The sequence below is a fragment of the Athene cunicularia genome (assembly GCF_003259725.1).
Source record: "Athene cunicularia isolate RWA chromosome 4 unlocalized genomic scaffold, athCun1 chr4_part3, whole genome shotgun sequence".
NCBI classification, from domain to species: domain Eukaryota; kingdom Metazoa; phylum Chordata; class Aves; order Strigiformes; family Strigidae; genus Athene; species Athene cunicularia.
The window spans coordinates 4033510-4057063 of NW_020799100.1; the positions used below are offsets into that span (position 1 = coordinate 4033510).

The 23554-nt window shown below is 50.7% G+C and overlaps 1 protein-coding gene across 1 annotated transcript; it reads right to left on the reverse strand.

The window, feature by feature from the left end:
- Positions 1–2342: 2342 nt before the first annotated feature.
- Positions 2343–17044, reverse strand: CD99L2 (CD99 molecule like 2). Its single transcript, XM_026848663.1, has 10 exons — positions 16941–17044; positions 14602–14640; positions 13054–13149; positions 12130–12204; positions 11122–11214; positions 8361–8423; positions 7255–7290; positions 7031–7150; positions 4347–4412; positions 2343–3899 (listed from the first exon to the last, which is right to left on the reverse strand). Exons 5-10 carry the CDS (start codon positions 11201–11203, stop codon positions 3892–3894), a joined length of 375 nt encoding a protein of 124 aa, XP_026704464.1. The 5' UTR covers positions 11204–11214; positions 12130–12204; positions 13054–13149; positions 14602–14640; positions 16941–17044; the 3' UTR covers positions 2343–3891.
- Positions 17045–23554: the final 6510 nt, after the last annotated feature.

The window sequence follows — 23554 nt, forward strand, 5'->3', positions numbered from 1 at the left end:
ATAGAAGAGGTGATGTACAATAAGGATATAACCCCCCATTTATTTCCCACATAAAAAACACCACAAAAGATAAGCGTGACATGTCTTATTAGTCAGTTTGTTTTATTTGGTGTTTTCCATTGGCAGTCAAATTCTGGTTTTTACCCTCATGATCCTTACATGCACATTAGCAAAATTAATTTTATTTTCTTACAGATTGACGTTCATCTTTCATTGGGTAGAGATCACTTCTGCATCACAAACAATATGCCTTGCTTTTAAGTGAGAACTTCACTCAAAAGAAAGGATTCTCTAATTTCACAATACTGTTTCTGAACTTCATTTATTCCTGAACCTCCTTTGTTGCAGAAGCGTATTTTTGAAGCCTTAGCCTGTTGACTCATCTTTTTCAGAATTTGAAATGGTATTTGAAATGGACTAATTCCACTTTTATCACAACAAATGAGTAGCTAAGAATGACAATATAGCACTTGTAAGGGGTCTTTAGTGGGGTTGCATGAAAATGACTGAGTTTATATTGCCAAAAAAAATCTGAAATTCATGTCAGAGTATTCTCAACTGAAGAGTCTAAACCAAAGAAAGTACTACAGTATTGCCATATCTCAGGTGAAGAAACTACTTCAGTATTGCCAAAGGAAAATGCAGGTAATTGCTAGAAGAAGCAACAGGAAAAGAGCTAGATAAATTCTTTCTGTTCTCTGTAATTGATAAACCTTTTCTGAATAATTTTATTTAAAAATAGCTTTAGTTAAGCTAAAGTGAGGTGTGGTAAGAGAAAGCTCACAACAGGTAGTACAGTAGTACATAAACTCTCAGGACAGCTGTATATATAGTTTTTGGACTCATGAAAAAAAAAAAATCCCAGTTTTCCAGTGGTTTACGGCCTTTTTATATAAAGAAGGATGAGGAAGTTCATACCATGTATATAGAACCTAAGTGCAGGATTTTTAAAAATTCCATATCCAATTTTAAAGAGAATAGATACTAATTAAATGAAAGGACTTTGAGAGGTCAGTGCTGGGTCAGTTGTTTCAGAACTTGGATCACTACTGGGAAAGTACACAGGAATCCTCTCAGTTGCTATAATGCCTAAAATACAGATGATGTATAAAGTCCCTGCTTCTCAGAGACTGCTCTGACAGTTCAGATGGAGAAGGAGGCAGACTGCAGTAAAAAGCAATCTGAGCCTTTACTGACATTTAACACATGAAGACTTAGACTTCTGTCCAGTTTTGAAGAGAAGACCAAGTTTAACTTCTTTATTGTGGTATTTGTCAATATTTTCCGAATTCTGTTGCTGGGAATTTTTGAAAAAGTGCTCCCTTTCAGTGTGCATTTGTGGTTTTTCACATACATAGAGATTACACTAAGTATGCACCAAAGTTATAGAAAAAGGCCTTGAGGAAAGGAGCAACTTCTGAGTTCTGGGTGGGTTTTTTTCAGTGAAACAGCTTTGGTTTTGTTTTTGGTTTTTTTGGTTTTGGTTTTTTTTTTAACCGCAGTTTTTGTGAATTAGACATGTCTTTCTCCTGTGCTCTAGTGTAAGAGTTTCCCACAGGAGGGGTAGGTGCTATATTCTTTAAGCAATGCTGGACACTCCATTGCACTCTCCACTAGACAAACAGGGAGGGCACATACAGAAAACACAGTCATCTGCAAAAGGAGAAATGGAATTATGGTCACTTGATCTAACCTATGAAAACAGCTCCTAGGGATCATCACTGCCACATTGTAACATTTCATCTACAGTAACTTTCTAAACAAAAATTTTTCATGCTACAGCTTTCAAATGTGTTCAGTTAAGAAAGAAAAAGAGGCGCTGGTGCTTGGGAAGGGAGACGATACACAAACTTCACTGCATCTGAGCTTCTGCACGTGATGATCCAGATCCTGCGGATCATGCTTCCTCCATGAAAACCCTTCTCTGGGAGTCAGCAAACACAGAGTGATCCCATCTCTAGTTCCTCTGCTGCTGCTCTCTAAGCAGCCACTAATTAAATATTTCTGTTTTCTAATCCAATCACATTCATAAAACAAAGCAGCGGTAATTTGCAGCAGTATTGTTGTAGCCTAAGTGTTCTGAATACATGTGAGGCACCATATATCCCTAGAACTCCTCTTCCTCATAAAACACTGTAGCTGTTCTGCTAGAGCTAGTGTAAGGCTTTAAAAATGCAAGTGTTAAAAAGAGCCTAAAGTATTGTGCAGCTATTGCAAAATACTTAACCATGTTACTAGACAATTTCCTTTCAAATGGAGCTGTTAGGCAGCAATGCTCCGAGGCTGATTCACCTCCTGGCAAGGACTTCTGTAAGTAAGTCATGTCTACCTGAAAGCTGTGAATTTGTACATCAGACTGAAAGGCTTTTTTTTTTTTTTTTTTTTGCACACATTCACAAAATATGGGATTTGCAAAACAGTACAAAATGCACACATTTCAGGTTTATATATAAATAGTGAGTACCTCTTGCACCACGTAAAGTGAGTTTTCCTTCGCTTGACAGCATGCTTTTTAAGCAATCATGGATTTGGATAAATGTATAGGAAAGTGGCAGTATCCACATTTTAGCAGCAGCAAAGAAGGGTTAGGGAGGGATTAGAAAGAAACACAAATTCTTGCAAGATAGTGAAGGTCAGGTCTTGATACTGGTTTCACGCTGAAGAGGGCTGTGGTGGCAGCAGGGCTGTGTCCTGCCGAGTGCCACGCGCAGCCACGCGCGTCCCAGAAAGCTGCAGGAACCCCACACAGGACGGGGATGGAGGACCCATCCTCTCTGGTGATTCTGCCTTTTTTTAAAGGTTAGTTGGTGACACAAAGGATGAAGCTTTAGGTCCTTCTTCTGCCTCGGGTGCCAGGGAGTGCTCTCAATACTTGCTGATAAAAGGAGAAGGTGGGGGGCTGCATCTTGTTAAGCTTGACTCCTCTGGTAACGAGTGATAAGGTCTTAATGGATACCAACTTTGGTTGTTTTCTTTTGGGTTAAACCTGTAATTTGTTCTAGTGTGGATGAGATCTGAACCTGTCCTTGAAAACATCCAAACACAGACAGTTTTCACTTCAGTGACAACACAGGTATCTCATGTCACACAAACTATCGCTTGGCACCTTCAGCTCCATTCTGATCTCTAGCACAGCCAAGCGTTCAGAGGGGATTTGCTAGAAGTGGACACTGCACACACTGCCATTACTTGTGTTTATGACTTGGTGTGAAAATTAGGTCATTTTATTTGGTTAGAAGCCCAGTGCTGTGTGGTGGTGAAGCACCCTCAGCTCCTGCCTTTGGAGCAGGGACTCACCTGCCTCAGCCCAAGGCCACCCCAGGACCTACCCATAGGCACTTCAGTGGTGGGGGCAGCTACGCTAAGGACTGCCATCTCCCCTCAGGAGATGAACAATTTTCATCACCACCTTGGGTGCCCACAGCAGATGGCAGAAGTTGGCTGGACGTGCTTTACAAAGGGCTTTGAATGGTTCGCTTTGGATTGCTATGTACAGGCACTTCACTGTCCTCACCCCTGTAACCTCCTCTGCTCCTTGAAAAAGGTCTTGTCCCTAATTGAAAATTGACCACGACTGAAGCACCTTCTGTTGGTTTGCATACAAGTGGACATCAAACCTACAATATTACTTAAATGTAAACATACCTCTTTTGCAAAAACAAAAAACCCCAAAATGTAGCACCACTCTAACCCTAAAGCCTAGAGCAATAAGAAGCCAGTTCAAGCCTAAGTACACATTAAATAGCTTTGGAGTCAAATTAAATAAGCAAAATTACAAGCATGTAAGATCTCCATTTGCTGCTGACTGATTGTTTTCTTGCCCCGGGTCATGCTTTATATCTTTGCACTGTCTTGTTTTGGTGGTTCTGCTGACTGTGTTTCCAGTACTGATTATTTAACTAGGAAGAAAGAAAAAAAAAATCATGAATACAATAGCACATGATGGAACCACAGTGCAAGCAATAGCTGCCTGGTACTGGCTGGTTGTATGTGACATTGGAAGAGCCTTTGCAGCAGCCTTGATTATCTGTCACTTAAAGAAGGATCACGCTTTTCTTGTATAAGACACTCTTGATGGCTGAAAACATGAAAGCTAAATATTAACTGCCATCGTTTGCAGCATGAGCTCCTTGGTCTCACCATGGCTTTCCTTTGTGTGCAGTGAAGGGGGAGAAGCACTGTGGTGGGTGTTTCACAAAAAGCTGAAGCACCACCTAAGTGGTGTCTTCATCAAAGAGACAGGCAGCTCAGTACAGCACGAGGGACTGACTTACTTTAAGAGAGTCCTTCAGAAAAGCTGCTTTTGTGGCTGGATGCGGACAGGGTAAGGAATGCAAGGTTCTCACCTTGGGGTTCCTCGCTTACAACAGCTTCCATGTTTTCTCCTTTCACATATTCCGAGTTAAGTCCCTCTGAGAAGTAACAATAAAGAGAGTAAAGTGGGAGGGTAGAAAGTAAAAATGATTTGCTTTGATGCCTTAAAAACTCTGGTAATGGGCCCATCTGCTGTAAAAGCTAACATGCCTTTTTGCAACCTCCTCTGCATTAACAGCTGTACAAAAACATCAGTAAACCATAAACAGTGCGGAGAAAGCCTTGCCGGAGCCGGATTTTCAAGTGACCATGGAGGCTTGCCTTGAAGGCACAGCTGCTAACAGTAGCCCTTTTTTCTGAGTCTCTTGCTTCATCTTTCTCACGCAAGGCAGCAAAGCTAATTGCTGTGCCAAGGGGCTCGGCTACAAGTGCAGGGACTAGGTAACGCCTGGCGGAGGGGACCGCTGTGTGGCAGGGGCTGCCTCCACGCCTCAGTGGATGGTGCAGTTCCCGTTAAAAGCTTAAGTTATGCAGAGCTGCAAGAAGCAGTTTAGAGCAGGGCTGTGGTAATGAAGCAGGATCCCCGTGGGATGTCAAATTCTGAATAAGTTCCTTAAATGCAAAGTAGTTTCCAATGTTTGCAACGAATGCGGCTCAGAGGAAGGGGCACGGCTGGGCGCTGCTGGGCAGGCGGGTGGCTGCAGGGTGGCAGCAAGGGGCTAGGGGGGGCTCCGCTTGCCCTGCTTCAGGTCAGAGCTGAAGAAGATTGAGTTAAGACTGCCTGGGGTGCGCCACTGACCTCAGCCACGCTCTCCAGCTTCTCTAAGGCCCTCTTTGGGGAGAGGCAGAGATGGGAGTGCGGTGCTGAGTGCTGTGTCCCGTTAGGGAGGGACCAGGGGTGGCTGGGGGCCGTGCTGGCTGGCAGAGGCAGGCTGAGGCAACCCACGCTGCAGCCACGCAAGACCCCTGTTTTTAGGCATCTAAACTTTATGTGCATCTAAAGGCAGCGCCAAGCACGACAGCGACCTGCTGTGATTCACCACCGGGTTTACAAGGGGCTCATTCCTATCTCACAGGGAAAAAGGGAAACGGGGAACAGTGCTGGGCCAGGGCAACGCAGCATGATGGGAGCCCTCGTACAGCAGTGGGGCAGCTGCTGCCTTCAAAGCACAGGAGAGAAGAAAACTTTCTGCAACTGGCTAAAAACCACCCATCACACCCCATGCCAGCACAGACGCTGCAGTCTGCGGCCGGCCAAGCTGTGGAGGCAGGAGAGGAGCTGCTGGAGCAGCACTGACAGCTCCATCCTGCCCGGGCACAGCAAGTGGCCCAGGGCAAGGGGACCAGAGAGGCTGAGCCATAGCCCAGGGCTAGTGAGCGGGAGACGTGCTGTAAGAAAAGAAAGTGGGATAAAGAATCTTTTCTTTCTTACACACATCCTTTAGAGGAATCGGCAAATGCTCATCAGAAGAGGCTCAAAAAGAAGAAATGGAGCCGCAGCCTGGCCACCACAGACGGATGGCTGGGCGAGAGAAAAAGCTGAGCCTGTCCCTCTGTGCTTCAATGAGTGGTCATTACACACCACTGCTGCCTCCCCCAAGACATGTGTTTTGCTGGGATAACACCAAATGCAATTTATGTTTTTCAATAAAAAGCCACTTTTGCAGTGGCTGACGGCTCTTAGATTTCTGTCATGCATTGCAATGCATCTAAGGCCTGACATTAGCCCAGCATGCCATGTCTGATGGCTTAAATTAATCCTCCTTTATAATTAACTTTAATTTCCTGCCGCCTTTCTGCGGCTTTGTGTCTCTCAGCTTCCCCCTCATCAAAGCCCTTACTCTTTTTTTTTTTTAATTATTTATTCTTGCCAAAATATCATTTAAGTGGGGGGAATATACAAGGGTGTTTCATTCCATCACATTCATTTGACTTTTCCTGCTGATCTAATTTACCAAAATGCTCCTGTTTGTTTCAGGCACAACTGGGAAAATAGCACGATTCCAACAGAAATTTCCAATCCCAAACACCCTTCCCCCAACATAAAGGAGATTCGCAGGAGATTTCATTTGATTAAGTTAAAAAGAACTTTTTCCAGCTGTTTGCCACCACCCCAGGCGGTGTGCAGGAGCCCACCATGGCCAAGCCAGTGCTGTGGGGAGAGCCGAGACCACTCCTGCAGCACTTACACCCGGCAACTTTATGGGGCAACTCCTGCAAAAGGCTCCTTCTGGGAATAGATCCTTTGCTGCTTAATTTGCACTTAATTGCAGTGATTGCTGTACTACACTACCTCGGGCTGCCAAAGTTGCAGAGGTTTGCTGTGCTTCCCTTGCTGCTGCCTGGTGAGTTTTTACCTCTTGCTGAGATTCTGGGTGGGTTTTGGTTTGTTTGTTTTGGGAGTGGGGTGGTTTTTTCCACATTTACCCTGTCTGGTGTCAGTGGTTTTGTCTTTGGCTGTGGCCGTCTGTGGGTGTGTGCGGGGGGCTGTGCGCAGCCGTGCGGTGGCACTGGGTCCTGGGGCCGGTGCTGCTGGGGGGCTCCTGCCTGTGCAATGCCTGGGGGGGGTCAAGAGCCCATGACTGGGGCTGTGCTCTGCCAGCTCCGGGTCACTGGATGCCTGGTAACCCCCTCCAGACTGGAAAATGGCAGCAGGGTTCAGGGGACAAATAGGTGGGTGCTTGCTGTGTCCCTGTGGCGCTCGGGGGGGACTTACGCTGGATGCTGAAGCAGAACTTCTTCTGCTGGTAGGAGATGTAGCTGGAGACAGCCCCAATGAGCGCCATGGCCAGGGCACTGGCGATGCCGGCAATTGTCCCGGTCTCAGCCACTCTGCCTGTGAGGCACAGAGAAAGCGGGGTGATGGGCCACAGGGGCACATGCACCACCCATCCCACTCCACCATCCCACTGCTGACCCCGTGGTCGTGGTAGTACCTACCTCCATTGTAGTCGCTATCGGTGCTGCCTCCAGCACCTGGAAAAGACACAAGCCTGTCACAGTGGCTCTGCACTTTGCTGCTCCCCCTGCCACCATGCCGGGTAGCCCGTGGTGGGGCATGCAGGGGAGGGGTGGCAACATGGCCCCAGCAGCACCCCTGGGCTGGGGGCAAGCATGGGACCCCGTGGGGCACACTCTCTCTGTTGCCCCGCACCTCCTCCTGGCTGCCCAGGGCGGTTCATCATTGCTTCTTGGAGGGGTTTGAAGCTGCTTCTCTCTCTCGCTGCTTGTGCTTGGAGGGAGCTTTGGGGAAGCCTCCACAGGGGACACCTTTGCCTTGCATGACAGTTAACGTCACCTCCGCCCCATGCTGCTCAGTGTAAAAACTGGATAAATAGAACGCTGTCAGATAGTTACACGGCATACTTGTGCTGTCACAGGGAGGTGACTGGCTAAGCTCCATAATGTCAGGGAATCTTCACTTGGCTTGAAGTCTGTTTTAAAATCACCTTCCCTGGAGAAACTGGGCTGGGAGGAGAAGCTGCTCCTGCTGGAAGCTGCAGTCCTTACCAAGTCACTTACATCCTGAATTTATGGAAGCAGGTCAGCATTGTATTAATGCTTCCGATGCTGTTTGTCCTTGGCACAGGGATTCATTAAATGTTGATTGGGCTTGCAGTGGTGTTCAGCTCTTTACTCAAGTGCTTTTAATATTTAATGCTGTGAATCCTTGCAAATGTTTAAGCTTATCCGATTGTTGCTGGTTTTCCTCCTTGTTTCAACCATTGGTGGTCACATGGTGGAAGGCAAATGAAGGCTTGTGCCCTCTCATGGCACAGAGGCGGGCATCTGCTTTCAGGGTGGATGGGGAGATACGGGTCCTGTCTGCCCTGGTGGCAGCTGGAGCTGCAGAGCCTTCATGGGATCAAAAGTAAGCACCTCCAACCACTGGCACGAGGTGTGCCCATAGAGGCCAAAACCCACATGTTCCCCTTTCCCCACACGTGTGCCCCCATTGGGAAGGTGAGCAGTGCTCTGAGGTGGTTTATAGGAGTTGGGCCAGTATGGTGATTATTGCCTGAGCTGTGACGCAGGTCTACACTTACCTTTCTTCTTGTCTGGACTGTAGCCACCATCCACGATGCTGGCCAGGTCATCATCTGAAAATCCTTTAAAAATAACAGGAACAAATGGTGGTTGGCACCTGAAGGGACACACAGCCCTGCCGTGAGGTAGTGGCCTCATGTGTGCTCCTCTCAACCTGCATAAAGCCAAAGTCACCCAGCAAAACACCAAAGCTGCCTTCCTGGGAGGTCAAATGCAGCCAGAGCTGCCTAGAAAACAACAGGAAGGAAATAGTGTGTGGCTTGCTTGGGATGAGAGGACTCCCAAAAACTGAGTGCTCTTGGATGGGCAGGGCCTGGAAATGAGACTTTTGGGGGATTCTGGGCAGCAGTCCCCTGAGAGCATCACACACCCAGGGTAGGACTGGCCTGCAAACTCCTGCTCCTGGGGAAATGTTCCTCTGCTGGGAAGATGGAGGCTGCTCTATTCATTTGAAAATAGCCAGAGAGTTTTAGAGAAAATATTCAAGAGCTGTGGTGGCTTTCTGTGCAGGAAGACCCAGAGCAGGGTTTTGCACACCCATTTAAACCAGCGGCTCCCAGTCAGCTATCTGTTCCATCTCCAGTGAGAACAGGGACCAGTCAATAAGCAGATCTGATTCTCTCACAATTACCAGATGTTAACAAAATATTTAACCCCAAATTATTTTAAGCTCATAAAAGAGGTAATAATTGACTAGCTTGAAAGAAATACCCCTGAATCGGAGTTTAAATACTACTGTATTTTTTTTTTAACTGAAACACTGATGTATTTCATAGAATTATAGAATGGTTTGGGTTGGAAGGGACGTCAAAACTCATCTAGTTCCACTGCCCCTGTCCTGGGCAGGGACACCTTCCACCAGCCCAGGTTGCCCAAAGCCCCGTCCAACCTGGCCTTGAACCCTGCCAGGGAGGGGGCAGCCACAGCTTCTCTGGGCAACCTGTGCCAGGGCCTCACCACCCTCACAGGGAAGAATTTCTTCCTTATATCTAATCTAAATCTGCCCTCTTTCAGTTTACAACTGTTACCCCTTGTCCCCTCATTCCCTGACAAAGAGTCCCCTCCCCACCTTTCCTGTGCCCCTTTCAGCCCTGTGAGGCCGCTCTAAGCTCTCCCCGGAGCCTTCTCTTCCCCAGCTGAACCCCCCAACTCTCTCAGCCTGTCCTCACAGGGGGGTCCAGCCCCTGATCATGGCCTCTTCTGGACCCACTCAAACAGGTCCATGTCCTTCTGATGTTGGGGTCCCCAGAGCTGGACATAGCACTGCAGGGGGGTCTCACAAGAGCAGAGCAGAATAGAGGGGGGAGAGTCTCGGAGCTCCCTGTACCTGCTGCCCACACTGCTCTGGGTGCAGCCCAGGACATGGTGGCACTTACGAGTTCATGAAATGTTTTGGGGGCTGAGCCTCTGCTGGCAGTGGAGGAGGGGGGAAGAAGCCGTTTGTGTGTGCAGTGTTTGTGCTGCCAGCAACCCGGGCCCTGCGGGCAGGGACCTGACTCTCTTCCCTCCCAGAGGGACAGAGCAGCCCCGGTGGAAGAACTGAGCACAGCATGTCTCGCTACAGTTGAAGAAGTTATCTCAGACACAGTTGCGGTGGGAATGTTTAACTCGTGCAGGATAGGTGCAGAGAAACCCGGTCTGGGAATCAGCAGGTGAATGAGCGGAGGTGTGGAACGCCTCAGCCCTGGCCCCAGATGGAGCCTCAGGGCTCAGCAAGGAGTGTGATGGGAGAAGAGACCCAATGCCGAGCCAGCAAAAGGCTCCTTCTCCAATGCTGTGCTTTAGGAAGGGCTACCTTTGCCTTAAGGCAGGCTCTTCCAGGCTGTTATTCACCAGCTTACCACAAAAAAACAGATTTATGGTCTTAGTAATGAGTATAAAAAGAAAAAAATCCCTGACTATGCCAGAACCTGGAGAGGTCCCAGGCAGTCCAGGGTGCAGCAATGCTGGGGCAACACGTGTGCTGGTTTGTGACTGGTGCCACGTTCCAGCGGTTCAACACCTCAACCTTTCCTGCAGGAGTCTGAAACCTCAACAAGCCCAGAATATCAAAGTGCAGACAAGTCACCTAGTTAATACAATCTAATAAAATATCTGACTATTAATTACATGTGTGAGCAGGGTATACAGCCATCTCGACATCAATAAACTAGCCATGCAAAGTCTGTTTTCTAGCTCAAGTGCTCAAGGGAACAATCCTTGTAGACAAATGATTCATTCACTGGAGTATTTTAGAAATGGAAAAAAAAAAATCTCCCAGCCCATAGCGTATGTTATGCCAGGACTAAAGCCTGCTCTAGATTTATGTCTTGGCAATGACTGCGAACCCCAACAGCACATGCCCTCGGTTAAATAGCTGTCAGGTACGGGGACGAGGGGGAACTTAACACAATCACCACAATTTAATGGGTCAGAAGAGACCCTGGGAAAGAAACTTGCAGACAGGCAACAGGTCGTTAGGCAGAGCCCCTCTCTGCCAAGGTCCGCTGAGGCGTGGGCTCCTTCCCTTACTGCATCCCCAGAGGAAGGGGCTGTGCTGCTGCAGAAACATCCCCCTCCTCGGCACGGGCAGGGCAGGGGCAGTGGGGTGCTGGCTGCAGGCAGCCGCCCTGGATGAGGCAGTGCCTCTGTTTCTCCTTGCCCCCTCGCTTGGTGGGGATGGGGAGAGCCTGTTCCCTGAGGGGCTGGGGGGACCTCCTGCAGGTCCCAGGGGACAGCAAGGCTGGTGGCGAGCAGAACCGAGAGGGGAAATCAACGTACCTTCACCTGGCCTTATGTCCGGCCTCCCAGCATCTTTCCCATCGTTCTTATCATCAAGGGCATCAGCCAAGTCAAGATCCATAGAATTCTTTGCTAGAAAACAACGTGGAGGTTAGCAGTGCTGGCCACAGGCTGGGGAAGTCTGCAATTAATTAATCAAGGAAATGTTTGGCTTTGCCAGAAAAAAAGTGCTGGTGAAAGAGATGAAGTCCCCAACACAAGCATCTCCCGGTTTCACTAAGCAGCGTCATGGCAGATCTTCCAAACCCATCTCGTTTTGTGTGCCGCTGTGGTGAGAAATGTCATGTTCTTCCCGCAGAAAGTCTCACGCCGTGACTCAAGCGCCAGGCAATCTGATAAATCAAGCCGGGTAGAAAAGGTCAGAGCCAAACGGGCGGTCCCGAGGGCCCTGCCAACAGAGGGGAAGGAGGCAGCTGCGCCGCGCTGGCGTGCCGGCTGGAGCAGCCTGTGAGTTGATTGCTTGGTGTTATTCTCCTCCAGGAACCGCCCAGTTGTACCCTGAGCAGCCCAGCTCTGACAGAGCAGCTATTGCCTTTGCTAAACGGCGGCTAAAACCACGGCGCAGAGCCAGCCTGAGTGCCTCAGCCCTCCCGCCAGCTCGCACCTTACTTTATTCTGATCCAAAACTGGTGATATTTTTTTTAAGCCTGGGAGCGCCTTTTGCCAAAACTCTGCCTGAGCAATGGTGCCCGGTGCCAGGGTGCCCTGAGCAACAGCCACGCCAGGGGAGGTGGGGGAATGCAAAATGTTCCAAGAGTCGCCAAACCCCCAGGGAGGGCAAGGCTAATGCTGAGATACCCTGTCTGCTGTGTGTTTGGGTTTGTGTTGGGGTTTTTTTGTCTAGGTGTCTCATGTGAACAAGCAGACTTGAGGCTGGAAATATGGGGGCAAGGGGCAGCACTGCTGTCCCGGCACATCCCGAAGCCTCTGCCTGTGCTGGCAGCGGAGCCGGGGCAGAGCTGCGCGGGCTGGGGAGCTCACACTCACCTGGGTTATGCTTGGGGGGGGCCCTTGTAGTTTTTGGCTGCTTGGTTGTGCGGATGACATCCCAAAAGCTGTTGTCTGAAGGGAGGGGAGAAAAAAGAGACAAGAATGATGTTACCCTCCAAAATGTGCATTTAGACAAGTGCTAGGAGGGGAACCTTCTCCCTGAAGGGAGACTGTGGCTGTGCTGGGACAGTTCGGTGCTCTGGTGTCTCTACAGCTTCAGCTGCCCCTGACACTGGGGGCAACCCCCCGCCCATCAGTGCCCTGGGGATGCTCCAGCCCTCGGTGGGTGGTGGGGTTCCCCTGCACTAAGGGATGTGTCAGCAGGGCTTGAATTTGAGAAGGGGACAAGCAGGACTGCCAGGAAAATCCCCCCAAACATGCTGCTGGCAGAACACCTGCTCATCAGAGCTCTGCCACTGCGAGGGCAGTCCTGCGCCAGCCCCCACGGCTGCCCACGCCATGCAGGAGCAGGACTAGGCACTGCTGAAAAGATATTTAAGGTTGTGCTACCTTGTCGATGAAATTTCCCACCTAACAGCAGTTAACAGCTCCATCATGGTTAAAAACGATTATAAATGCTGCTTGGTGAAGCCCGCAGTATGGCTCAGGCAGGGGTGCATGGGCAGCAAGGGAGGGAGGACAGAGGAATGCTGGTGCTGACCCTCCTGGCATGTTAGCAAGAGCCTGGAGCATCTCCTCTGCCAGCTCCACTATGGCAGCAGAGCAGGAAGAGATGGTCACCTTCTAATGTCACCTGTTGGTGGTCACCAAGACTTGCTGGAGCTCATCTGTCAACACCCGATCCCAGCCTCCTGGCTGCCGGGATGGCTCCTGACTACCTCAGGGAGTGTCTTCCCCTGTCTGGAGCCCCGAAGGCAAGCACACATACACCCTCCCGGGGTGCAGGGAGCTCTGCAGTACCTGGCTTCCCTGGCCTGGGGAAGGGCTTCGCAGTCGGCTTGGCTGGTTTGGTGGTAGTCTCCAGAGGGGTGTCAAAGTAATCAGCCAGATCAAAGCCTGTTGCAGGAGAGAAGGAGTTACTAGAACCCCCATCGTTTGTGGGGATGGTGTGAGGCTGTCGGCCTGCATCCCACACACAGCAGCTCTGTGGGTCCTGGGCAAGCAATGGCTGCACCTCTGCTAGCGGCCACCAGCACCCACATCAGCACGGAGCTGAAAAGGGCGTCCAGCTGCTCTGCTGCTCGATCGCAACCATACTGCAGAGCCTTCAGATCAGCCTGGCCATCGTTTAACTCTGCTTGTCCAAGCTGTGGCAGCCACCCACCCCTAGCCGGAGCAACCCCAAAGTAATGTGTTTTGGGGAGAGACCCACTGGTGTCCTGTGGCATCCCAAGAGACGATGCGGATGAGAAAGTGCTGTGGGGATCCAAGCTGGTAGCTGGGACCCACCCTGCACAGCCACCCGCCAGTGACCCTGGGCTGAGCAGAGCAGAGCATGCATGGGATAGGGGCCAGGGCACAGCAACCCACCACGGGAGCCCCTCGGTGCCATCACTCAACTAAAAAGCACTCCCCAGGGAAGAAGAAACTTCCTGAGATGAAGCCTCGGCTTCAGCATGTGTCTGTTTCCCGGGGAGAACTTAATGGATCAGCCTCTTGTTCAGGCTGTGATTCAAACACTGTAGCCCTGCTTGTACTTCTGGCACTTGGCTTTTCTTGTCTCTACAAAAGACCACAGCAGCCAAGGAGCTGGACAGTCAGATTTGCTTAAATTTGTGCCAAGATCCTCATGCAGAGGTGAGCAGATTCACTTACGAGTGCTCCCCCACTGCAGTTTATTTCAGGCTCCTCTGTCAGGGTTGAGCAACACTCAGCTCTTGTGACCGCGCTATATTTAAGTAGTTTGCAGAACTGAGCCAGAGGAGCTGCCGGCAATGAAACTGGGGTGAATCTCAGGGAGCTTCCTCAACCAGGACAGATGCTGTGGAGCCAGCCAACCAGCACATCTGATGGGTACAGTCAGAGAGACGTTTTCCCTGGGTGGTGAAATGTCACCAGGCTGGGCCTTTCCATGGAGCTCAGGGATATCTTGGAGTAAGAAAATGAAGGAAAATATCCTCTGGGCTCCCTCCTGGAAGGAAATCTAGCGGGTGCCATACAGCCAGGAACAAAAAGCCCTTGTGTAGCTGAGCGGTGATTTGTGTCTTTTCCATTAGGATACTGCAAAGTGTGCAAAATTCAGCCTTGGCCATAAATGCTCCATTGCCACTCGCCTTCAGCATGGACAGAAATATCAATATTAAATTCACTTAGGCTGTATGGGAGGAGTGCACGTATGCACACTGGCACCAGCTTTCTTACCCCAAAGCCTTGGGTAAGGCAGCAGCACCCAGCCACGCACATGCAGCCTGTGGTGGGGCTCGCACAGTTCAACCCCCCACCCCCCCCCAACACTGGAAAGCAAACCCCACGCTGTGCTTAAATGGAATTTATGCAAGAAGGTCTCACCTGTCCCACCTGCCGGCTTTCTGGGGCCCTTGGGAGTGGCTGTGACAAAACAGACAGGGAGGAAAATGTTAGTTGTGGGCATCACCAAAAACGTGTCACTTCTGGTCTGAGAACAAATGGCAAAGATTTCACCACGAGCTCTCCAGCTGATCACTGTTGGTCTGCATTTGTAAACCTGGAGCTCAGAGCCACGAAATCCCCAAGCATGGGGCGTGTGGGCAGAGGACCAGGGCTGCCTGTGCATGAGGGCGAGCGGCTGCAGCCTGTGCAGGATGGAGCCCAGAGCTCTGCGGGGCACAGCCTGCGGCCAAACGCCGCTTCTGTGAGGCCAGCATCCCACCAAGCGGGAAGCAGAGAGCTGTAATAAACTGCTCTGAATTAAGACTCCAGGAGACAGCACTAGAGCAAGGACACATACTGTACAGAACAGCGTGGAAAAAAAGAATAAGCTGCCAATGTTTTGTTGTCCCCTGCCTGGTTAGTAGTTAAAATGACAGATGATTTCCAGCACTGCATTATGTATGGGAGGTTCCCTGTCAGCTGGAGGAATTTTGGTGACACCCTGATGCTCAGGTCCTAGCTACCCTGGACACTCGTGGGCTAAAACAACCTCCAGTCAGCCTTCAGGGGGGTTGATTTATTTTTTTTTCACCCCCTGCAAACCACTATCTATTAATAGTGGCTAGCATTACCAAGTATATGAATAAATGATGAGCAAGAGTTGTGGCTGCTCTATTCCCATTAATTTCCATCTGCACCTCTGAATACCAGAGTGCTTCTGCTGGGCTTCATTTCCACTGTGCCAATATGGTTTAATGTGACCTGACTCCAGACCTTTCATATGCTTTTATTCCGGGGTTGATGCCGTGAGGTCCAGAGCGGGATGCAGCAGCTGGGGAGGCTGGAGGGACAGCACTGCCTCTTCCTGCTGCTCATGGCTGGGAGTCCAGCCAGGGGAAATGCTGCTTTCCCTCTGCACAGGGTGGCCGTTTGGTGTTTCTAAGCAGGTCTCCCCACATACTGTATTAAAGGGCTTGCTAAATCCTAGATGAGGTCAGACCTGTGACCAAGTCCGTAGTCTATCCTATCCCCCTCCTGCTGAGCCTGGCACGCCGCAGGAGAGATGCGCGGAGCATCCCGACTCTTATTCCATGTAAACTTCCAACATAACACAGCACAAGTGCTTGTGTGTTGTTAGACCATAAAGTAAGAGGTTTCAAACCCTGTTATAGCTTTCACTTAAATAATTGTAGGCGTGTTTTGTGTCATCAGAGAGGCTGGCGTGACTTGCAGAGTGCTCCCCTCTACCACCCGGCTTGGCGCTGGCTCTGGGGACAGTCACCACGAACCGCCTGGGGAGGGATGGGCAGTGAGGGGTCCTGGGCAACGGTGTCTGCAAATCTGCCACAGCACTTCTCTGTGGCCGGGCAGCAAAGGGGAGCCAGCCACATGTCCGGGTGCAGACCACTCTTGGGCTCAGCCCCCCGCACTGGGGGGAGGTGTGTGAGATGCCCTGGGGAGGGAGACAAGCCTCCTCACATCAGCTGCTGTGCTGGCAGTTAGGTTATCTCCTTTGGGTGTAAAATGAGAGCTGCTCCACAGAATTTCCTCCCACCAGGGTGGTGCCAGCCCCCCACCTGCCCCATGACCTTGCTGCTGTTTCCACCAGGCCTGAGGCTGAGCTCTGCCAGGCACTGCTGTCCTCTCAGTCACACAGCCCAGCCCCGACTTACATAAAAATCATGTATTTCAAAGCCAAATATTAAATATCAGCATGCCAGCACCAAGGCACCCCTTTCAAAAATTTGTTTCCTTTCCCTGATGGCTTACAATTGGAATTAAGTGAAGTAAAGCAGGAACCCAACGTGCCATTTGCCTTCCCCAGGCACGTGTTGCAGTGGGATCAGGGAAGGACCCAGCGCTGCCCCTGCCTGGCTGGGCTCAGCGGGTTGCCCTCACTCACTGGAGAAGGAGAGTGGTTAGCACATTAGCTTCCAGGCAAACAGGGTCATGTCTGATGGTAGGTGTTACTAATGAATGCAAGGAAGCCAGAAGGACATTTTCAGTGTCGTTGCTATGTGAAAGCACTGGTGTGTCTCTGCAATTTGCTCACGGGAATCGGAAAGCGAAGGGCACGTGGTCAGCAACCAGCTTTTCCAGGACTATCTCCAGTCCCATCTGTGGGCAAGCCCGGACACCCCGTCTCCCTGGGCAGAGATGATGAGGTAGCCCATATCCTCCACCACCCTCCCACCAGCATTAGATCCCAAAGAACAAATTTAATCTATCTATGACTACTTGTTTTCTGCTCTTTAAAAGAATAAATAAATGTGACTTACGTCGTTTGGTGCTGAGGTCATACAGGGCATCTTCTAGGCTGAAGTCACCTGGGTCGTCCCCATGACCTGGAGACAAAGAATCAGCGCTGGTTGTACTTGCTCGGCACAAAGTAAACCACCTTTCAGTATGGTGTGGCTAGACTCGTTTGCTCAAATTGCTTTAGTTTTGAGAGGGCTTTCTGGTTTTTTCCAAGCCTGACCCATCATCAGTGATGAGGAAGGCATCAGCCTTCTCCAAATGCTGTGACTGTTAAATTGCAGAGCAGTCATCTCCGGATTTTCCATTTGTCTGCCCTAATGGATGCAGTATAAAAACACATGCTATGCTTAAATTTGTCAAGGAGAGCCTACCAATTCATCTCTTGAGCTGCCATTCATCTGTGGCTGTGCTCACGATTATACATTTGCTAAACACCATGAAAACATTGGGACAGCGCAGACAAATTCAGAGAAAAACAAAAAAGCCCTATGCACCTCTTCTTTGCAAGTGCCTTCCAACATCAAAGGCTCTCTATGAAAATGCTGCTGCTGGCTGCCAAGCACAACTTAGCATTTCAGAGACCGCCTGCATCATTCTGCCTTGGTAATGCAAACCAGGACCAAAGCCCCATCCCAGGGATACACCTGACAGGCAAAGGCAGATTTTTTTTTTTTTTTGTTAGAGATGCCTCACCACAACTCCAGTCACTTTATAATATCCCGGGGATAACTCAGCGCTACACTGTGTTCTCCTGCGATAGGGCCAGCTAATCCTTCCTTTCTCTGTCTTTTTTTTTGCATCGCATTAATTACTGTTGACTTACCCTAGTTCTGAATGTATTTGTCTTGATAAATTCATGCTTTTACATCTCAGAGCATGCTGAGTAATTAATATCCTTTGGGTTTGCTAAGTACTGCAGCACTGCAAGAGAACATTAAAATGGCTTTCCTCTTATTCCTACTGCTAAATGGATTTAGCTATTGCCACCTGAGCTCCAGCGTGCTTCATGAATAAATTTAAAGCTTTACTGACAAGGACAATAACAACGGGAAGGCACCAGTCCATCAAAAAGCAGGTATCAGCATTTCGGTGAAAAACTTCTACCAAGAGTGGTCACTAAGTACTGCAACACCTCCAGCTCCGGTTTCACTTACTCACACATCACATCTCATTTCATTTGCCATCTACTTAAATGTACACTCAGCCAACCTGAGGGTGATTTAAATGCAGGGTCTGTGGCTGGAAAGTTGCTGTGAGCTTCTCTCCCCTGGCAAAGTACTTGGCGTTAAGCTACTGCTGGGTGGATGTGTGTAAGACACGTGCCAGCCCAGGCCTGTGTTTCTCATGGAGATGAAGGATGCCAATGCTGCCCTGTGAGCGTGGAGGAGCGGCCAGCAGTGGGCAATGCCCTGTTGAAGGTGGAGCCCAGTTACCACCGTGTGAAACCCGCAGAGCGAGGCATGCAGACGAGCCCCCTGCTCAGCACAGCAGCATGGCAGGGCTGTGCTTGGCACCCTCAGCTTGCCCACACACCCCTCTGCTCCCTTGCCAAAATATCTGCCTCTTGGGCCTTACTGCTGGCAAAATACTGGCCCTGTGAGACAGGTGATGCTCTCCTTCTCCAACAGCCCGGATGAAGCCGCAGGGTTATAAAGTGGTCTGTCGGTGCAAAGGAGTAAAGTAAGGAACATGTAAGACCAAACACCTGCCCAGCTGTAGTGCTTGCATGGGGTGCTGCCGAACCACCAGCACAGCCCTACTGAGACCCCACACGCTCACTACTGCTGTGGCTGACCATCCCAAGTTTGCTACTCTGGGAATTTCAAGCAGGCTCCCTTTCCCAGCATGGCTTTTTCACTAGCTTTACTGGATTTTCAGGAACTGGTGTTGCTCTGTCATTCTTGCCTTTCTATTTTAAACTGTGTGTAAAAAAACGTGGAAGGGGAAAAACCACGGCGCGTCTCTGGCGGCATGAGAAGCGCTACAAAGCTGGCTGGGGGAAATGCGCTGTCACTGTGTTTCGTTTCAGTTCCCTCTGCCTCTGCAGCAGGCAGGGCTTGCTGGCAGGGGGGATATGGTGGCAGCACCAAGGCTTGCATTGGTATGCTTGGAGCCATCCCTTCCCTCTCCCCCTGCTCCCTCTGCTCTCCATGTTTAAGTAAATGTTAAGGGCGCTGATGTGCTGCACTCTGATCCCTGCCATAAGCGCATCCTCCCTGTGCTTCACCTTTGATGTAGGAGCCCAAATACAAGGTGAGGGGGAGCAGGCAGCCGTGGGGGTGTGGGCAGCTCGCCTGTTCTACTGAAGGGCTACAGGGGTCGTGGGGCTGCACGGAGATGACGCCTGAGGGGGCTGCAGGCTCTGCAGGGAATGCAAGTGCCTCAAAAAATGGGCTTCCCCCTGCCTGGGTTTGAGGGGCTCACTGGACCCACCAGCTGAGCAGCATTTACACCTCCGTGGGTTTGACAGCTCCCCTTGGCATCTCTCCCCACAGGATAATAGGAAGGTGCCACTTCCAAAATCATTCTCTAAAGAGCCAGCTAGCACATGAGTGGGTCCAGGGGGACGAAGGGTGCTCAGGGCCCTCCATCCTCATGGGGCTGATGTAAAGCAGCACTTGCTACCGTGTCCTGGTCTGCAGCTGCATCCCGGGGAAATCCCCACTGCCAAGGAGTGGCATGCACGCAGCCCGCCTGAAGGTTGGGAAAACTGTCAATGCACTGAATCACCCAGTAAAACCTTCCCTAGGAGCTGTAGCGCTTGGCACAGTCTTTTTCCCAGGGCTTTCCCACCACTGCCCACGGCAAATCCAGATCCTTTTCCAGGGCAATTTAAACCCAGGAATCCCCTAGGCGTTGCCAAGGATTAATAATAGATTGCCAGTTAATTGAAGCTGACAACATCTTTATTTCATGCAAGGGGTGTTATAGAGATGTATTACACCTTTTATGGATCAATAACCGAGTGCTGCCGTCAAAGACATGCAAACATGCCTGCTCGCTCCGACAGATAAGAGCTGAACACTCTCCTCCTTATTCTTTTATTCAGTTATTAAGCAGTAACAAACCCGGCACTTCACAGCCAGATGCTTAAAACCCAACCAGCAGTCGGTACGCATGTTTACCTTGCAAATGCAGTTTTTCAGGAGCCAGTGCTGCTGCTGCCTGTGCTGTCTTGTGCAAATCCCTTTGCTCCTGGGGCCTTGGTCCTGCTCCGCAATCACTGGAGGAGAAGGTCTCCTGGCCTCCCAAAGCCCATCCTCTGATGGGAACCCATGCACAGCACAGAGTATCTTTTTATTACGGGTTTATTCTTTCCAGGAGAAGCTGGGGTACGTTCCTACATAGCAGAGCTCACAAGCAACCCGCTGCTGAGCTACAGAGGTGTTTGGAATGCATACTCTGAGCAGTCGGGGTTGTGCATGCCCTGATGTTTCACCTCCCTTGCAGGATGTACCCACACAGGCTGCAACCTGTTACAGGATTATAAAACCACTGATACGCAAAATCATCCTCTGCTGCTTGCTCGGTGTTGGGGAGCAGTACAGGATCTTCACTGGGCTTGACAATTAGCCTAGTTTGGGTTTTTTCCCACCCTTGCACTGAGTCCTTGGGAGAACTCTTGTCTCTGGATACTGGGAACTAACACGCATCCCCAGGGCAGCAGGGAGATGATTCAAGCCCTGGCCAAGGGCACTGGAGCATCTGCAGGGCTGCAGATCTATGTCAAAGGGGAGAACGGGCAAACGAGACGTGTTTTCCATATTTTTCTTTAATATGACAATCAAAAAAACTGAGCCGGGACATCTCATGGTACCTAAGAGGAATCCTTCAACACCAGAGTGGGGAGGTGGGGGGACCCCAAGGCTGCAGCTGTGCCATGCGGAGGCTGTAAAACAGAAGTGAGAGTTACAGCTGAGCCCGCGCCACAAGCTCCCCCGCCTCTCACCAAGTCCCCTCGCCTTGCCGGGGGTATTTTTAATCAGGACTAGATGCTCTTTGAAGGTAGAAGGGTTTTGTGCCTTAATGTATTCTCTCCTCATTATTTTCTGTAGCAGGCAGCTCAAACGTGCAATTGTACTCGTCAGCTTTTTAGTTTTTACAATTATATATATATTCTAATTAAGCCCCACTGTTTGACAAAGCTTGAATTACAGTATCATAATTCACACCCAGTATATTGCTAGGCTGTCTGTGGCACTCGGAGTGAGGTGTATTCCATTTTTAGCGCCAGCCCACAGATCTCTTTGTGCAATATATATGTGTTTAGCTTCCCTGGGAATTGAGAGCCCGCGACGGTCTGAGATTGACAGCCCGGGAGATTACGGGAGAATGCAAAGCAGGTACAAGGGCAGCGGAAAGTAATTCAAACTGCCTGACTTTTATGCATCTACCTTAGGAGCAGCGCGGCAGGCAGTGGGCAGGAGAGCACAAGGGAAGCACGTGCCGAGGTAGCCAAAAGCACCAGGGGCTCCCCAGCGACCAGCCTCGTCTTCTTGGCTCTGAGGTTGTTGGCACATGCAGGTGGTTCCCTGTGCAGGGAACCTGTGCAGGACAGGGTGCTGGGGATGGAGGGTTTTTGGGTGCAGGGCCGTGTCACGCTGCTGGTGCTGGACTGCATCCTCACAGAGGTGTTTCCTGCTGTCTCAGCAAAGATACAGCCCCAAAGGTCTGTGGGGAGCAAAAGGCTGCTCCTTCACAGGTGCAAATCTGCTCTGCAGCAGCTGGGGTGCTTCTGGCATCACCGGGGGTCCCCAGGAACCTCTCCTGGAGCTGGTGATGGCACAGTGGCACTGGCCAGAGCGGTGACCTGGGCCAGCACAGACCAGAGCTTCAGACTCACAGATGCTCTCCACCACCACTGCCTGGGCGCTGGCCTCAGCTGCCTACCAAACATAGGAAAGTTACTTGCAAGTGCCAAGTTGCTTGCAAATCTCGAGTTCTTGCTGACTACTGAGACCAAAGCGCAGTTCTATGTATGTAGGGAGAGCAGAGCTCCTCGGAGCTGGGGCGTTACAGGCAGTCTGGGAGCAGCGCTGGTGGGCCAGGCAGGCAAGAACAGCTTCACTGCAGCTGCACTTCTCCAGAGATGCGTTCATGCCATCTCCTGATGTCAGTTCTGCCTAAAAAGCAGATTCTGAACTTCCTCCAGCTCTTCAGCCGCTGCCAGGGAAGACAGACTGCCCAGGGACATAGCCCTGCACAAACATCCCGCCGGCAGCCCGCCGGGGCGAGGGGAGGCAGGGCTCTGCCAAGAAGTGCAGCGGGGGAGAAACTCAGCCCCCTGCACCCGCCACGGCAGCAGGCCCGATGGCTGACGCTGGGGGGACATCGCCCCAGTCTGGGGCATGGCCAGCTGAGAGTGGTGGGACACAGCCCCCCGGCTGGGATGGCCTCTGCTCCTTGTGAGGGACGAGGTAACAGTGCCAGCCTTGTTCTCCATTCCCAGTGAAACATTTTGATTTCCAGAAGTACTAATCAAAATCATTCTTGATTATGGCAAAAACAACCTCTGCTGAATTTTTTTTTTATGCAATTAACAAGGGTATATGGTAATTCCAAGCAATCTTGCTCTTGAGATTAAAGGAAAGCCTGCCAGGAAGCACATGAATAAAGCTTTAAGATGAGAATTTGCATAATGAAGACTTTCTCTTTGTGGAGGGACTAATGGTGGTTATGTTTGAAACCTATTAACGGAAATGCCTAAAAGCCTCCGCTAAAGTCAGCGCCTTGTTGTAGAGGCACCGTGACCCATGCAGGCTCCATCGCCCCCGCTGGCCTCTGTGCTGCCGTGTCCCTGCTGGGAACCTCAGCTCCACAGCACCCCCGGTTCTGCCCTCGTGCCAGGAGCTGGGCACGCCAGCTAGGGCAGGAGTGGCAGCGGCCCCGCACGGGTGCTGCTGGCCGCAGCTCAGGGCAACACACCTGCGTTTTTAAACCGCAGGATAATTCTGCATTTCTATGTGCCGGGGCAGCCGGACAAGGAGCAGATTGCTGCAATTTGATTTCAAGGCTTACTAGGAATAATTTAAATTATTCAGCAGCAGCACCCGATATTCTCAGCACCCAGCAAGAGCAATGGTGGTGGCGAGGAAAACACAACCAGCAAAACCAGTGTGCATCTGGTGGGCTCCAGGCTCCTTCTCAGCAGACACCATCAGCACCACGATTAGTACCACCGTCCCAGCAGGCAGGAGAAGGCAAACTCTCGCTGGGAGCCACCCCCGCCAGGCGCTGAAAGCTCAAGGGACACAGGTGCCCATCTGCCCTGCGCCATGCCGAGGGCTGCCCAAAGGTCCCAACGCATCTTGTCCCCAGCTTGTGTGGGAAAACAGACCTCCAGGTTGCTCTCAAAGCACCCAAAGAGACAGCGCTGCCCCACACACCCCGCAGTGTCCCACTGCCCCACGGAGCAGCTGGCAGCTCAGCCTCCGCCACCATGGCCGCACCGGGAGCTGCCAGCAGGTCGCTCTGCAGACGCCAGACAAAAAAACCCATCGGGGAGGAGTTTCTCATCTGCTGCTATCTCCTGCAGCCTTTCTCACTCTCCACAGCAAGATTTAAAACCCCGGAGGGAAGTGCCCTCATCTTCTCTTTCCCAATAGCTGTGACTGGTAACCAGCTTGCAGAAAGC